The 17,592-nt window shown below is 28.4% G+C and overlaps 1 protein-coding gene and 1 long non-coding RNA gene across 2 annotated transcripts; one reads left to right on the top strand and one right to left on the bottom strand.

Moving 5' to 3' along the window:
• The first annotated feature begins 3,004 nt into the window (after positions 1–3,004).
• On the top strand, positions 3,005–10,319 carry LOC114930778 (uncharacterized). The gene is given in 11 exon segments (XM_085482998.1): positions 3,005–3,282; positions 3,372–3,593; positions 3,972–4,052; positions 4,174–4,455; positions 5,849–6,103; positions 6,345–7,208; positions 7,470–8,234; positions 8,237–9,127; positions 9,737–9,879; positions 9,882–9,966; positions 10,096–10,319. Coding segments are annotated over 10 exon segments (3,675 nt in total). The 5' UTR covers positions 3,005–3,282; positions 3,372–3,505; the 3' UTR covers positions 10,317–10,319.
• A 4,517-nt stretch (positions 10,320–14,836) lies between these two features.
• Positions 14,837–15,819, bottom strand: LOC146723158 (uncharacterized). Its single transcript, XR_014924722.1, has 3 exons — positions 15,677–15,819; positions 15,338–15,550; positions 14,837–15,136 (listed from the first exon to the last, which is right to left on the bottom strand). It is a non-coding gene; the product is annotated as an uncharacterized LOC146723158 (long non-coding RNA).
• Positions 15,820–17,592: the final 1,773 nt, after the last annotated feature.

Here is a 17,592-nt window from a genome sequence, read left to right on the forward strand (position 1 = left end):
ATATTTTTTCCATTGATTTTTTTCTTTTTTAAAGGTATAATAACGTGGAATTTCTATGTATAAATATTGTCTACGTCATCTTAAAAATTGGGTATATATACAGCGCGCCGACATTGTAAGATACAGATATCGATTTGTTTTTTAAAAAAGTACACATTGTGATTATGTTAAGTAAAAAGAAATAATTTTTTTAAAAAAGTGTTATGTTCGTTGACAAAAAAGTAAGTTAATACTATTTATTAAAAATCTAAATGTAATATTTGAGCGGATATATTAATTTGTTCACAGTGTCGTTACATAATATAACAGCATCTGACGCTCTAACTCATGCCAACAAACATGAATTTTGTACTGCGTTCGTCATATAATCTCATAATTGTTGTATTTATAATAAGGTCGAAATGACTAAATTAATTTTTTAACATATTATTAGGATATTGAGAAAGACTGTCATACAATCGAAACGTTTATCTTAACTTTTGTATAGTATGACGTAAATTAATAAATAAATTTTTCAATTAATAGCATATAAGCTCGTTAAGTTGGCCTTTTATTATATCACATATTATAAATATTGTTTTGCTTCTTCGTCGCGAGAATTTAAAGAAAAATAATCAATTAACATTGTAACTTGATTTAAAACCTCAGTCATTGCTTCTTCAATATTTTCATTTTCAATTATAATATTTTGTTCATTAGGAAGATGGACTGGTAAACGTACTATAGTATGACTTTTATCTTGTAATTTTTTTCAAGAATACGCCAACTGGCTTCTACAGGTCCAACATAACGAGTTTCTATAAAATTGCGTATCTCATTATGATCAATAATTACATTTTCTGTTATTGGTTCAATTGTTATAGCAGCAACATCATGTTCCTTATAAATATATTTATATAAATATTTAACTGATTTAATACTTGAAACTACTTCCACATTTATGTGACAATTAAAAATAATTGATAAAATAGGACAATACTAAACTACATATCGATTATCAACTATATATCCTCCAGGACGTTCAAAATTCCTGTCATTATTTCGTCGGCGATAATAAGGATAAGCACCGTCATCTATTCTAGTCTCGTCAAGATATGGTTTAGGGTAATTTTTTGAACATTTTCCATTTACCAAACACCAATCGCCACAAGGTCCATGAATCATATGTCTCATAATTATGTCATGTAAAGTACGATTTTCACATGGATCAGGAATTTCAGCAGAAATATATTTATCAACGATTTGTGGAGTTGTTATTTTACAATTATATTTTAAAGTTACTAACAAATGGACATGTGGTAAACCACGTTTTTGAAATTCAATAACATATACAAAAGTTGCTACTTCTCCAAAAAATTGTTGTTTAAGGGGATGCCGGAGGTCTACTATTATCGGCCGAACCGATTATATTTTCCAACACCAAGAAGTTTTTATTGCGTTAATAGAATAACAAATGCTTTTCCACGATTAAAGTTAATACAATAATAAACTGCGAAGCTGTCTCAATTTGTGATAAAAAGACAAAAAATTTTTAAATACGAGTTTTTTTTCTGGCTTCTCGCGTCACGTCATAACAATATTTGCTTGTATAAAAGTTTCACAATTTATACGTACAAAATAAGACCACTTCGCGGAAAAGATTGCATAAAGGAATATTAGTGAGCTTGCAGCAATAAGTTTAGAAGTCTAATAAAAAAGATCTTGGTTATGGAATATTTCATTCACATGTGTATGTGCGAAATGACATTTGGGAATAATACAGAGCACAAAATTAGTTGCGCAATGTCGCGATAGATGGAGCTGCAATCGTGCAGTTAGACAAGGACAGACAGTCATATTATCTTCGTCTCTCTCATGCTGTCTTGTCTTCTGACCACGGTGTGTATACGACCGTGCTTCTGACACTCTCTCTCTCTCTCTCTCTCTCTCTCTCTCTCTTTCAAATTGCTCGTTCATAATTGTATGCGAGTGATTTGAAAGAGAGAAAATATGCTTTCTAAAAGTATTTAGATATAATATGCCAATATTATATATATGTGTATATATATATATATATAATATATATATGTGTATATATATATATATATATATATATATATATATATATATATATATATATATGTCTAAAGGCAGTTTTGACGACATTTTGCAGTATAATTTGGCAGTTTTGACGACTATTGGCAGTTTTCACGACCGTCGTCAAAGGCACCGCGATATAAAGGCAGTTTTAACGACAGTCGTCAAATCTACCTTTATATGGCTGTATGCCTATATATATATATATATACATTCAGTAAACAATGTAGAAAAATGCTTGGTTAAAATATTTTCATATTTAAATGTTGTTATATTATGTATATCTGTGTTTTACATGTTGTACTGTTTAAAGCAATTAATAATTATATATGGTGTTTTTTTGCACGTAAAATCTCACTGCCGTGGCATGAAATTTTAAGCGCCAAAGAATATAGTACAGTTATTAAATGTTTACGTACAGTATATTATACGTAAAACAACTATACAACAAAATAAAACTGCTTATAAATAATAGTTATTTCAACAAAACGTTTTTCTACGTTGTTTACTATGCATATAGTATATATATATGTCTAAAGGCAGTTTTGACGACATTTTGAAGTATAATTTGGCAGTTTTGACGACTATTGGCAGTTTTCACGACCGTCGTCAAAGGCACTGCGATATAAAGGCAGTTTTAACGACAGTCGTCAAATCTACCTTTATATGGCTGTATGCCTATATATATATATATTTGTCTAAAGGTAGTTTTGACGACATCTTGAAGTATAAGTTGGCAGTTTTGACGACTATTGGCAGTTTTCACGACTGTCGTCAAAGACATCGCGGTATATATAAAGGCATTCTTAATGATCATATGCACTTTTTTAAATATGCATGTAGCTGCATTTAATTTAAAAAATAGTAATATTTTTTTTTCTATTATAAATATATATAGAGAGGAGTAAAAATGTTTATATTACCATTCAAAGCTTTAATATTTATTTCAATGCTTTTCCTTACAAAAGATTAATTTAAAGCTTAGTCTACAATAGAGTCGTAAATCATAATGGCTCCTGCACACCAGCGCGATGACGCGACACGCGATGCGCGATATCCAATGAGCGTGCAGCTTTTCCGCATGTCTAGTCTATATCGTCTATATACGATTTCCGCAAACTCGTTTAGAACATCAATATCATCATGTAGATGAGCAATACATATATTGCAATCGAGTTATTTTATATTAATAGATCGTATTTTTATGTAAGTGTATAATTGATTATGATTATGTAAGTGTATAGCCATTATCTTTTGATATTCGCATTCACACTCTTTTTGTGATATATCATTAGGTTAAAAATAAAATAATATGTTAACCTCATAACCTAACCATACGGATGGCTCGATGACGGAATAAATATTATATTCTCGATTTTGTTTCTGCGCATATTTGCATTTGTTGCAGTTGTTTATACACACACACAAAATGTTTATATTAATATTTGCTAAAAGACGTTATACTGTGTGTTCAAAAAAGAAAAAAGTAAAAAAATCTCACATTATCGCAGTTCATAGTGAGTATATGTATTAATATATAATATCTATAATAACCTTTTCCAGAATTATAAAAAAATTATTCAGAGAATATGATTTGATATTGTCTTGCATATCTTTTGCATTTTTTATATACATTTGTGTACATTTTTATAAACAGATTTTTTTTATTTTGCAATATTTATGTACAGTATTGTGGTATCTAAAATTTTATAAAATTATATTTATTTTTAAATATATTTATACACATGTATGTTATTCACTGTCATTCTACAGATATATTGTAATATTATTTATGCAAAAATAATATTGAAAAATATCTATGCAATAATATTGCATAGCAATATATGTGTATAATGTGTCCATTTTTTATTTTCTTTTTTATGTATAAATTTCAGCAAATAAATCTGTTTTACAAGAAATTGCAGACAATTTGAATAAAGCAATTCCAGCTATAGAATTATTAAATATTTCATCAGGTAATGTTAGAATATATGCATTATTTATATATATACATATATATTAATTTAAAAAATTTATTCAAAATTATACTTATTTAATATATGTACAATAAAATATTATTCAAATTTCATTTCTTAGATGTATCGCTAACTTCTGATACTAATAACACATCAAATGATATATCAAATATGCCAAATTCGAATAAGAGTGAAGATATTTGCGCATCATCGAATGATTCCAATAATATTGAACAATGCACTAAAAGTGACAAAATTGGTAACAGTTTACCGCTGTTTGATATAACACACAGCAATGATAAAAATCCTACATTTTCGTCTAAAAATGTTCCTACTCTCTCTAGTGATGGCAGTCCCAATAAAGTAGTTAATAATAAAATAGCTAATGATAACATGATAAATGGTAAGTCTTTGATATGTTTAATCTATTTGTATACATAATATGTATTGTGCAATTATGTAAATATTTTTTAAATTATAGTTATATTTATTTTTTATAAATTACAAAACTAAATTAAAAATTAATAAAAATAATCTAGTAAATTTTGTTTTTCTATAAATTATGTTTGCGATACAATATTTTATATACATATTTTTTAACTTATTTAATTATTTTTCAAATGCATTATTAACTACAGATACAAATGTCACATTAAATATTAATACATCGGATATGAATACATTGGATATGAATACAAAAAATATTTGTACATTAGTTGATAAAAACTGTGATATATAATGCAACGTGTGTGATAAAAGTGAATAATACAATGCTTTGTGATGATGCAAGTGCGAATAATGAAATTAAAGATCGTGCATATTTGCATAACGATAATCCTATTACCAATAAAAATTCTAATGAATTAACTAATAATATCAATATAATGAATGGTAAGATTTCTGCATATATCTAATTGTATATGTAAGACATTTTAAATACATTCAATGTATATTTATTAGACATTTTCTTTTTTATGATAATTGTACGCATTACTTTTTATAAAATATTTACAAAATGAGTATTATGTACGTACTTTTAATAAATTGTTATCAGAATAAATAATAAATTGTTATCAAAAACAGATAAAGGGGTTAAGGATATGGAATCTTAATTGTGAAAAGAATAGATATTTTTAAATGTTGGTGTATGATTTTGAAGAATTTATTTATTTAAAACCAAAACGCCAAACGTTTTGATTCAATTCTGATTCTTTTCTTTATCAATAGCAGTACAAGAAACTAAAATACACAAATATCATAAAGCCGATTAAATGTACAAATATTAAAGTTGCAGTGGATACAGCATGTCAGAAATATAAAAAGGTGTCATAAAATCAAATCAGCAATGATTTATGCAATAGCAGATATAAAATGGCTGTAAAAATATATAATAACTAAAAAGGTTAATTATTTTAAAATTAATAAAGATAAACTATTTTAAAACTAATAAAGAGAGCAAACAAAGTCAACATGTGCAGGTATTCAAGCAAGAAAAATCAGCTCTTAGTCGTTTCATTTTACAAGTTATTAGTTTGATATTACAATCTTTTTTTAGCTTTCTAATTTGCATATTGCATAGACTTAATTATTACGTAACTGCTTTTAGTATTAATTCTCTATTGTGCTCTTTGTTATTAATAACTTAGTTATATGAGATATTGATTTTATGGATCTGTGTGTGAATTGCACAGAGTTGAAATATTTGGCATTTTATTTATAAATAAAAGTAAATTATATACAATTGATACCAATATCTGCATTAGTCTTTTTTTTTAATTATACATTTTTCTTTTTAGATTCATCATTCATTGATACTGATGCTATATTAGATATTAATACAATATTAAACATTGATACATTAAATGTAAATTCGAATATAGAAAATGTTTGCACGTTTTTTGTTATGGAGCAATGCAGCATGGATGATAAAAATGATAATATAAGATCTTGCGATGCAAATAAAATTAAAGACCTTGCGCATTTACCTAAAGATATTTCTACTATTGACAAAAATTGCAATAAATTACTTAATACTAACAACATAATAAATGGTAAGATTTCAGCATATGTATACTGAATATGACTATATACTATTTAAAACAACATTTTAAATATATTTTGCATATTACTTATATTTACAATAAAAATATACATACTCTATAAATTTTTATCAAAAATGAATATAAAAAAAATTCAAAGATGTAGTATCTAAATAAAGTAAAAATATCAATTGAAAGCAATAGTTATTGGTACATTAAGTTTTGAAAATCTTATTTTTATTTTTATTTCTAGATTCATCATTAATTAATGCTGCTGTATTACCCATTGATACTACATTAAATGTTAATGCATCAAATATAAATTCGAATATAGATGATATTTGTTCATTATATGACAAAAACGATATTGAACAATGCAACATATGTGATAGAAATGATATTTTATATGACAAAAACGCCTGTGATATTGAGCAATGCAATATAACTGATAGAAATGATATTGTATATGACAAAAATGCCTGTGATATTAAGATATGCAACATAAGTGATAAAAATGATATTAATATAACGCTTTGTGATGCAAATATAAAGGCAATCGATAAGATTAAGACTATAAAAATTATATCCAATGTAGAATTTAATAATACTTATAAAATTATTGACGAAGGAAATATTTTAAATAAGACTTGCGTCATGGATAATAACAGTTTAAATACTATGTTGGTAGATTTTGCTCCACTTGCAGAATCTACATTAACAAAAGAAAAATCAACATCAGAATGTATGAGTATTAATGCTAATATTGAGTCTGATAATTCTCTTACATCTGAGCGTAATATGGATGACAGTTTCCACACATCAGATTGTTCTGTATCAGAAGATTCAGATGAAGATGAACTTAGCGATAATACAAATCATACAAGTATAAATAAAAGTAAATTAAATAAAAGTAAATTAAATTTAACAAGTTCATTAAATTTATCTAAAGTAAATATATGTGACGATAAAGATATGTACGTTGAAACATCTGATAATCGCAAATTAAAGTTGAGTATGTGTCCATACTGTAAAAAATTGCAATCACAATTTGCAAGGCATTTAGAATCAATACACAATACTGAAGAAGATGTAAAAAAGTTTTGTTTCTTACCTAAAGGTAAATAATTATATATTTTTAATATCTAAATTTTATCATTTTTAATAATCTAAATTTTATCAAAGTAGTAGATTAAGGACTAATCGGAGCTAGGAAACGTAAGAATAAGCGTCGAAATTTCTAGAAATGCTAGAATTTCGACGCTTATTACGTTGCGTTTCTTAGCTTCAATTGGCCCTCAATCTGTTACTTTTATATTTACTATTGAAGCCCTTTGCAATTTCCTAAATTTTATCATTTTTATTTTTTTACAAATTTTAGGTAACCCAGAACGGAAAAAAATTATTGCTATAATTAGACGAACAGGAAATTTTGTATATAATACAGATCCTAACGTTAATAAAGGAAATTTAATTGTATGTCGTCGTCCGGCAAAAAAATTAAACAAGCAAGCGGTCGATTTTATTCCATGTGCAAAATGTAAAGGATACTTTTCTAAGAATAACATTCGACATCATTTTAAGTTATGTACACAAAAGACTGAGTCTCGTCAAAGAAATGTAAAAGTATTAGGACGCACAGTAGCTTGCCGTATACATTATAGTGCAAGTACAGTATTAAAAAGACTAGTATTTCCAGTGACGAGAGAAGATACTATAACTCAGCTTATTAGATATGATGAGTTATTAATTGCTTATGGAAATAAAATGTGTCTAAAGTATCGTCTTCAACACCAACATGACATGATTAGAGCACGATTAAGACTACTAGGACGATTTCTGGCTACTATGAAGGAAATTGATAATACTGTGGTAGATTTTACTTCAATATATAATCCAAAGAGATATGATTATTGTGTGAAAGCTGTTAATAATCTTGCACAATTTGATGAAACAACATGGACATACAAGGTATCTTCTGTAGCATCATCGTTAGGAACTCTCATAAAGCAAGTTGGACAAATTTTAAGGAGCATATGCATAAAAAGACAAGAACTCGAGAATCAAGTTATAGTAGAAAATTTTTTAAAATTATTTGAAGAAGATTATCCTATCAGCGTAAACAAAGTTGTACATGAAACTTAAGGCGTCGAATGAGACAAAGAAACATAGTTTTACCGTCTATAGATGATATTAAAATATTGAATTCTTATTTGAAAGATGAACGTACGAATGCTCTAAAATTATTACAAAACGATGGATTTTCAATTCAAACGTGGCGAAGACTAGCTGAAACGACATTAGTGTCTACCATGATGTTCAATAGAAGACGTGCTGGCGAATTAGAACGCATTTTAATAGAAGATTTAAAAAATCCTGCGGCAATTTCAAAAGACGAAGCACCTGAGTTACAAAAATCCTTATCGAAATATGTGCGTGTAACAATACGTGGAAAATTAGCAAGAACAGTTCCCGTTTTACTTCATGAGGAATTATTGTCATGTATACAAATGATCGTCAAGTATCGTAAACAAGCTAGTGTTCCCGTAGAAAATCCTTATGTGTTTGGTATAAACTCAACTGATAAAAGAAGACACAAATATTTAAGAGCATGTGTCCTAATGCGCAAATTTTCTGTAGCCTCTGGAGCAGAGATACCAACTTCTCTACGAGGTACAACATTACGAAAACACATTGCTACAATGTGCATTACATTAGATGTATCTGATAATCAAGTTAGTGATTTGGCAAACTTCATGGGCCATCATGAAAAAATACATAGATCACATTATAGGCAATCTGTTATCACAAAAGATTTGGCTATATCACGATTGTTAAAATACGCTCAAGGAGAAGAGACATCCGATGAAAGCAATGAAAGTCAAGAAGATGATAACATAGAATCAGATAATGAACTTAACACAAATATATGTTTAAAAACTACTAATACGTTACCTATATCAAAAAATATTAAAAAATTTCAACAATTTAGAAATGGCGATCAAATGAATAATATATTAGAAAAAAAGAAGAGAAAAGGTATGTTTAAATATATATTTACATTTAATACAGATTCCAAATGTATGTATACATATATATAACCTTTGAAATATATTTATACTGCTTATTAATACAAGTATATAATGAGATAAATAATTAATTAATGAAAGGCTCGTATAATTTAACAAAATTAAACAAATCATATATAGTAGGCCAACTGAACGAGCAAATAAATAAGGTGTAAAAATTTTTATTAATAGTTAAATAATTAAATTAACATTCCGTTACAGAATCGATATAAATTGTAAACGTTTCGACTGCACTACAGTCTTTATCAATACATAAAAGTTAAATATTAAAATACAAAGTTAAATGTTAAAAATACAAAGTTAGTTAAATATTAAAATATAAAATTGAAACGATTCTTCGCTGTTGACCAATAGATATGCAAGGCGATTGGTCTGAGATGCCAAGTTATGCGACATTTGAGCATGATTATCGTTTTAACAAGTCCTTTTCCCCGATATTTCAAGTGTGTGTTGCGAAGTCTGAATACCAAATGGTAAGAGATAAATAATAATATGGAATCTATAATTAACATAAAAAGCATTGGATATAGGCATATGTTATAATATTGATATTTTATAGTGCATTCCTTCGATTCTACAAAGAAAATTTTAAAAAAATCAAAAAAGGAAACAGTTTATGATAATAAAAATGTGATAGAATCTAACGATGAATATGAAGATGACGATGAATATACAGATTTAAGTAAAAATAGTTTAAGTAATCAATCTACAAGAATATTAAAAAAACCGGAGAAATGCTTAGCAGGAAAGATAGTATAAATAGTAGTACAGAAAAAAGAAAGAAGAGAAGTATGTTTAAATAATGTTTATATATAATACATTGGTATAATTTATTCTTGATATAATTGTATATAAAATTTGCTTATAAGTATATTAGTACTTATAAGCAAATTTACTAACATAATCTTCATATTTCAGTATCTCCTTTTGGTCCTAAAAGAAGACAAGCTAATAAAATCCGATGGACTGATAATGAACGCGAAGCGGTCTTATCCTCATTTTCAGTCAATATAAAAAATAATAAATTGCCATCTTTTAGTCAAATAAATGAAATAAAAGTCAAGTATCCTATATTGAAAAACCGCACAAACGCTCAAATAAAATCTTGGATTAGTAATCAAATAAAAACAAAAAGTTAATTATTTTAAAGGTATTATTATATATATTTAAAAGTATAACTATTCTAAAAATTTTATACGTTCAATACAAAAAGACAAAACAATATTGAATGTTTTGTTTTTTTTTTATTTTATTATATTAAAGAAGAAAATTACTATATTTAAGTTCTGATATATTTTACTTAGATACAAATTTAAAATATATTACAAAAATTCTTTGAAAATGATGAAGAGTAGATTCATATTAAGACATATGTATTATTTAAAAGAAAGAAATTATATAGAAATTAAGATTTCAGTAATTATATAAATATATTGGATTGGATGTTTCGTTTTGTTTCTTTAATTTTTTATATTCAGGAAGAGAATTACTATATTTGAGTTTTGTTTTGCTTAGATACATTTTATTATATTCAAGAAGAAAATTACTATAAATTTTGTTATATTTTGCTTAGATATAAATCTAAGATGTATCACAAGAATTCTCTAAAAAAGATAAAGATTGATTTAATATTAAGACATGTATTCATTAAAATAAAGAACTTATATAGAAATTAAGATCTCGGTAATTATAAAATACATATAAAGCAATATATTCAGTGCATTATTAACTATAAACGTTATGCGTATTTGTGATTATATATGTTATATAATGTGATTTATATGTATACCATTCAGAATTAAATTAAAAAGATTATTACTCAATATAATACTAGAAATGTTCTCAATAAATTAAGAAATAATAATAAATATGATATTTTTTATTCCAAGCAATCTAATCGCCCATTAGTGAATAGAACATGCAATACTAAATTAGTATCGCATATACGTATAATTCAAAAACAGGACGTATATGAACGTAGCCTATAATTGGGTCCTTAAAAAATTTTAAATCTTTATATCTCAAAAATTACTACTTTCCTTAAAAACATCTAAATCCTTACATCTCAAAAACTACTGCACAAATTCGTTGTAAAGTATAATTGTAAATACTTTTATTTTTTAATTTTACAAAAACCTTTTTCCTATGGTGTTTTGAGTCGCAAGTTTCAACATACACTGGAATATGTTAATAATTTAAGACACATTTTCCTAATTATATATTTAACAAAAATTATTAAATTATTATAGTTTAATTAATTAACTTCAGATTCTTTATAATAAAATAGTTACTTAAAAAAAAATAAAAATTATATACATATATCATAAACTAATATGTGAAAATATCCAATGCATAAAGAAATTAAAAATTTTTCTGTCACGTAAAACAATCAAATTAAGTAAAAATATTAAATTTTGCTTATATACTAAAAATTCTCTATTGTGAATTTTTCTTTATACTACTATTTCGCATATAAGTCTGATTTAATTTTTCCTACATAGGACATTAGTTGGTATAATATAAATCCGATTTAATTGTCTTATTACATATATTGTAGTAACAGATGTAATGTTCACATTCCTGTAATTTGTGCAGAGTATATTGTATATGTATATAATATGTATACATGTGTATATATGTATAATATAATATAATATATATATACATATATATATATATATATATTTTTTCATCATATATTTTATATATATATTTTTTTATCAAATATTATCAAAATATTTTTATTATGTACGTAAAAATGCGCGTCAGATCTTTCGTATTCGCGCGGTATCAGTAGTATGTATGTACCACAGTAATCCGCGCGTATTATACGTTGATATGATCTACTGTGCGACGCCTCACTCACGTCGCGCGGTGCTATGCACGTTCATACGCGTAAAATGCAGCGTATACTTGAGTTTGTGTGTTGTCCACACCATGGGACGAAAATATGACGCCAAACATTTGCCGCTTTCGAAACGTAGAGTTTCCTTCAAGAAGGGCTGGATGTACAGGTTAGTTTATTTATATACATTTTCTATATATGCATACATACACATACATATATATATATATATAAATATAAATATATACATATATATAATATATACACATACCTATTGATTTATTTAGCAATCTGTCTATCTATCGAACTATCTATCATCTATCGATCAACCTATCTATCTATCTATCTATCGATCTATCTGTCTCTTTTCTCTTTTCTACATTGCATTCTTTTATATATGCACACGTATATAATAATTTTTTAAAAATATTGTACATTACAAAAGTAAAAATAATTAAATTTATAATCTAAAAATATATAAAAATCTTTTATGAATATAATAATTACAAAGTTTTAGTAGATAATTTTTTGTAATAAATAAATGATTTATATAATTTATTCTTATCTAACTACTGCTCTGTTTTGATAATAATAGTATTATTATGTATTCAATCTCTAAAATACTTTTATATAAATCATTTATTACAAAGAATTATTTACTTTATAATCAATTATAATTATTATAGATAGGCCTGTTTATACACATACACATATATATTGTGTGTAAGTGTGTGTATGTGTATAAACAGGCCTATCTATAATAATTATAATTGATTATAAAGTAAATAATTCTTTGTAATAAATGATTTATATAAAAGTATTTTAGAGATTGAATACATAATAATGCTATTATTATCAAAACAGAGCAGTAGTTAGATACAACTAAATCATATAAATAATTTATTAATTACAAAAAATTATCTACTAAATCTTTGTAATCATTATATTCATAAAAAATTTTTATATATTTTTAGATTATAAATTTAATTATTTTTACTTTTGTAATGTACAATATTTTTAAAAAATTATTATATACGTGTGCATATATAAAAGAATGCAATGTAGAAAAGAGAGAAGAAACAGATAGATCGATAGATAGATAGATAGATAGGTTAATCGATAGATGATAGATAGTTCGATAGATAGATTGCTAAATAAATCAATAGGTATGTGTATATATTATATATATATATATATATATATATATATATATATATATGTATACAGGGTAATAATTCAAAAACAAATAAAAAATAGCAAAAGATGCAATTAAAAAAAAAGAAATTATAAGAATTATAGACGATATACACATATAGAAATAAGGGGAATAATAAAAAGAATAAAAATATCGCGTAAAAGTGAAATATAATTATTAAAACAATAAGTTGTAAGAATAAGATAATTACAAAGAGAATATTTAACAGGGTATTTTACATCTTTAACACATTACTTTGCATGAACGTAAGTATCTCATAAAATATTAATTTTTCGTCGATCTTGTTTTAAAAATTTTGTTTATAAAATATTGAGAAAAATCAAAATTTTTGAAAAAAACTATATAGTTTATAAATTTATATATCAATATAGTTAGAAGCAAAATCGTCTCCCAATTATCTCAAGAATCTTCCATTAACAGGTTTACTACTAATTCTGTGATATCCTGCATATATATTCTGCATATGTACAATATAAATTTAAATATTAATTAAAGAATATAGATATATACGTATCAACACACGGACATAAGCGCGCGTGAGTGTGTGTGTGTGTGTGTGTGTGTGTGTGTGTGTCTGTACTATTATAAAATTAATATTTAATTATAAATCCAAATATATAAAGAATTAATTATCTTATAACTTTACACATTAACTTCATCAACATATTCACAAATTTATTTATACTAAATATTTTGATACGTACAATATAAAATCATTACCTGATTAAAGCAGCGATTATTTCGTCGCACCGAAAATTGTCGAAAACATCGATGATATGAACACGCGGCCAAGAACAACACGTGTGAAACGCGTGGCATCGAACATATCATTCTAAATACCAGCCGCACGATTACGCACCCCTGTCGCGCAGCCTGCGGTCTAATCAGTTTGTGGTCGTGAGAAGAAAGACTAACATCTCAGCAACTAACTTCGGTAAGTCATATACATATAAGATTCTGTAAACTATCGTTCTAACATCATCATCGTCTTTAATGAAATGTAGAATCAGTTAATTAGTAGTCAGCATGTAGCATTCATCATCCACACCTTTCATTTACACTCTACACTTTTATTACACCTTACACTTTTCACTGCACTTTTACACTTTTTTACATCTTTATACATTTGTAATAACTTCAATTCATTAATATACATAATGTTTTTAAGAAAAATCAATATTTCCATAACAACACATTCATTCATTTATTTGTTACATATTAATTCTTTTTGTTCTTTCGCTTTATACTTTCAATGAATAAACATTACTTTTTCAAAGATCTGGTGAATTTATTTATAAGTCGCTACATTTTTGGTGACCTCGACGTGATATTAAAGCCGACGTGATATTAAAGCCGACGCATTTTAAAGGCTGATGCGGAATAAGTGCCAAGTGATCGTCGTATTTGAAGTCTGCGAAATATTATCATCGCTTGGAAGAATTGCTGGATATTCTGATTTTAAGAGATTCATTCTCCGGATCTTTGAAACATCAGAGGCGGATTAGTCCTTCACGGAAATTCTCAAATCATTTTATCGGATTCCTGAAACAAGAGGAAAATGCCAATCGATAGATCACCAGTTAGACCCTGTTCGGATACACAGATTGATATGGATTTGGCGAGCGGATCAAATCAGGTTGGATCAGAAAATATTAATATTTTACCTTCTCAAACTGGACATCAGGTGAGTGATCCTATGTTACAAATTCACTCAAATGAGTTTCGTTTATTAAAACTACCGACTTTCTGGCATAAACAACCTAAACTCTGGTTTGCTTCTATTGAAAGTGAGTTTACGGTTTATCGAATTCGATCAGATGATATTAAATATAGTTCTGTCATTCGTCATCTTGATGAACAAGCCTTAGTAAACATTTCTGAAGTCATTGAAAATCCACCTAAAACAGATAAATATAATTATTTAAAGAAAATATTAATAAATCGCTTTACGGATTCAGAGGAAAAACGTTTGAGACAAATATTAGCTGGAATTGAACTTAATGATAAAAAGCCTTCGGAATTACTTCGAGAAATTCGTCATTTATCTGGAGGATCTTTAGCAGATAGTGTTTTGCAAATGATTTGGCTTCAACGCTTACCACATAGAATTCAAACGACTTTAGCCGTAGTAGAGGATGTTCCTCTTGTTAAACTTGCGGAATTAGCCGATAAAATTGCTGATCGGGACGGCGGTTTGCAAGTCGCGGAAGTTTCCAATAATACAAGTAATAAATCTTCGGATTTCGCGGATTTGCTACGAAGAATCGAAGCTCTTGAAGTTTCTCGTCGTCGAGATCGTTCCAAAAGCCGGTCTAGAGAGAATAGAAGATTTAGATCGTTATCGCGTAAGAAAGACAAATCAAATAAAGATATTAAAGATACATCAATTTGTTTTTACCATAAGAAGTTTGGTGATAAGGCCAAACGATGTACTTTACCTTGTTCTATGTCCAAAACATTCTTGGCTTCACAGGAAAACTAAAAACGCCGCTTAAGACTGAGGCTGCTTACGACGGTGTTTCTAACAATCGCCTCATTATTTTCGACAGACATTCAAATTTGAATTTTCTTGTTGATACGGGCGCTGATATATCGTTGTTACCTAAAAAGGTTTTATTGAAGCCGTGGCATACTAATTTAAAACTTTTTGCCGCAAATGGTACTCAAATTAATACTTACGGTTCTAAAACTTTAATTTTGAACCTCGGTTTAAGGAGAGAATTCAAATGGAAATTTTGTGTCGCGGATATTCAACGTCCTATTTTAGGCGCCGATTTCCTTTGTCATTTTAATCTCCTAATTGACATTAAAAACAAGAAATTGATTGATAATGTTACCGGTCTTACGAATACTGGAAAAATTCAAGAAGTTGCACATTTGTCAATTTTTACCACATCTCCTGATTTTGTGTACCACAAATTTTTAACCGAATTTCCAGGACTCACCCGTTTTTCTCCAATTTCCTCGGTAAAAACACATGGTGTTGAACATCATATCGTTACGGAAGGTTCTCCTAAATTTTCGACTCCCAGAAGACTTACTCCTGAGAAACTTAAATGTGCCAAGGAAGAATTCAAGTCTATGTTGGAGCAAGGAATTTGCAGGCCTTCAAGCAGCTCCTGGGCAGCCCCTCTACATACAGGGTTTGTCCGGAAAGTAATGCGTCGCATTTTTTTGTGACGCGACTATACATCGCAGAGCGATGGGACCGGTTGGGGAGGAAGGGGGGTACCCTTAGCTTTCCAACGGTAGGTCGCTCAATTGTTTCCATGCGCTTGGAGGGTTAGGACGGCTTATTCTGTGAACCTCTGCTTAGTGGTCGCGTCGAACTTGTGATGGAGAGAACGATAGAGCAACGCTATGCGATAAAGTTTTGCGTGAAGCTGGACAAGACGCCGCTGGAAACTTTTGAAATGCTCAAGAAAGTTTTCGGGGACGATTGCCTTTCCAAATCGCAGTCAAACAGATGGCACAAGATGTTTAGAGAAGGTCGGAAGGAGGTCGCCGACGAGGCCCGCGCAGGACGCCCGTCAACATCGCGAACGGACGACAATGTGACTCGTGTGCGCCAATTATTGAATTCAGACCGTCGAATGAATGTTCGCTTAATGTCGGAATTATTGAACTTGCCGAAAACGATTGTTCACGAGATTGTATCGGAAGACTTGGCCATGCGGAAGATTTGCGCAAAACTTGTGCCCAGAGTGTTGACCGATGCGCAAAAGCAACACCGAGTGGAAGTTTGTGAAGAACTCAAGCAGCCGCCCTACAGTCCCGACTTGGCCCCGGCGGACTTTTTTTTATTTCCTCGGCTGAAAAGGGAGCTCAAAGGACAACAGCTCGAGTCGGTTGACAACGTACAAGCTACTTCGACGGCCTCCCTGAACAGCATCCCAGTCAAGGAGTTCCAGAAATCTTATGACGCATGGAAATCGCGTTGGCAAAAATGTATTGACGCAGAAGGGTCATACTTCGAACAATTTTAAGTTGTTTTACATATGCGATCAATAAATTCTTTTTTAAAAAAATGCGACGCATTACTTTCCGGACAAACCCTGTATGGTACCTAAAAAGGAACAAAATTCTTGGAGACTGTGTGGTGATTATCGTGCACTCAATTCAGTGACTATCCCGGATCGTTATCCCTTACCTCATATTCAAGATTTTTCTTCTTCACTTTTTGGTAAGAATATCTTTTCTAAAATCGACTTAGTTAAAGCGTACTATCAAGTACCCGTCGCTAAAAAAGATATTCACAAAACAGCTGTCACTACTCCATTTGGGCTTTTTGAATTTGTCGTAATGCCTTTCGGTTTACGAAACGCAGCCCAAACTTTTCAACGGCTCATGAACT

This window comes from Nylanderia fulva, unplaced genomic scaffold (assembly GCF_048542155.1).
Source record: "Nylanderia fulva isolate GAGA-0341 unplaced genomic scaffold, ASM4854215v1 Scaffold226, whole genome shotgun sequence".
NCBI lineage: Eukaryota > Metazoa > Arthropoda > Insecta > Hymenoptera > Formicidae > Nylanderia > Nylanderia fulva.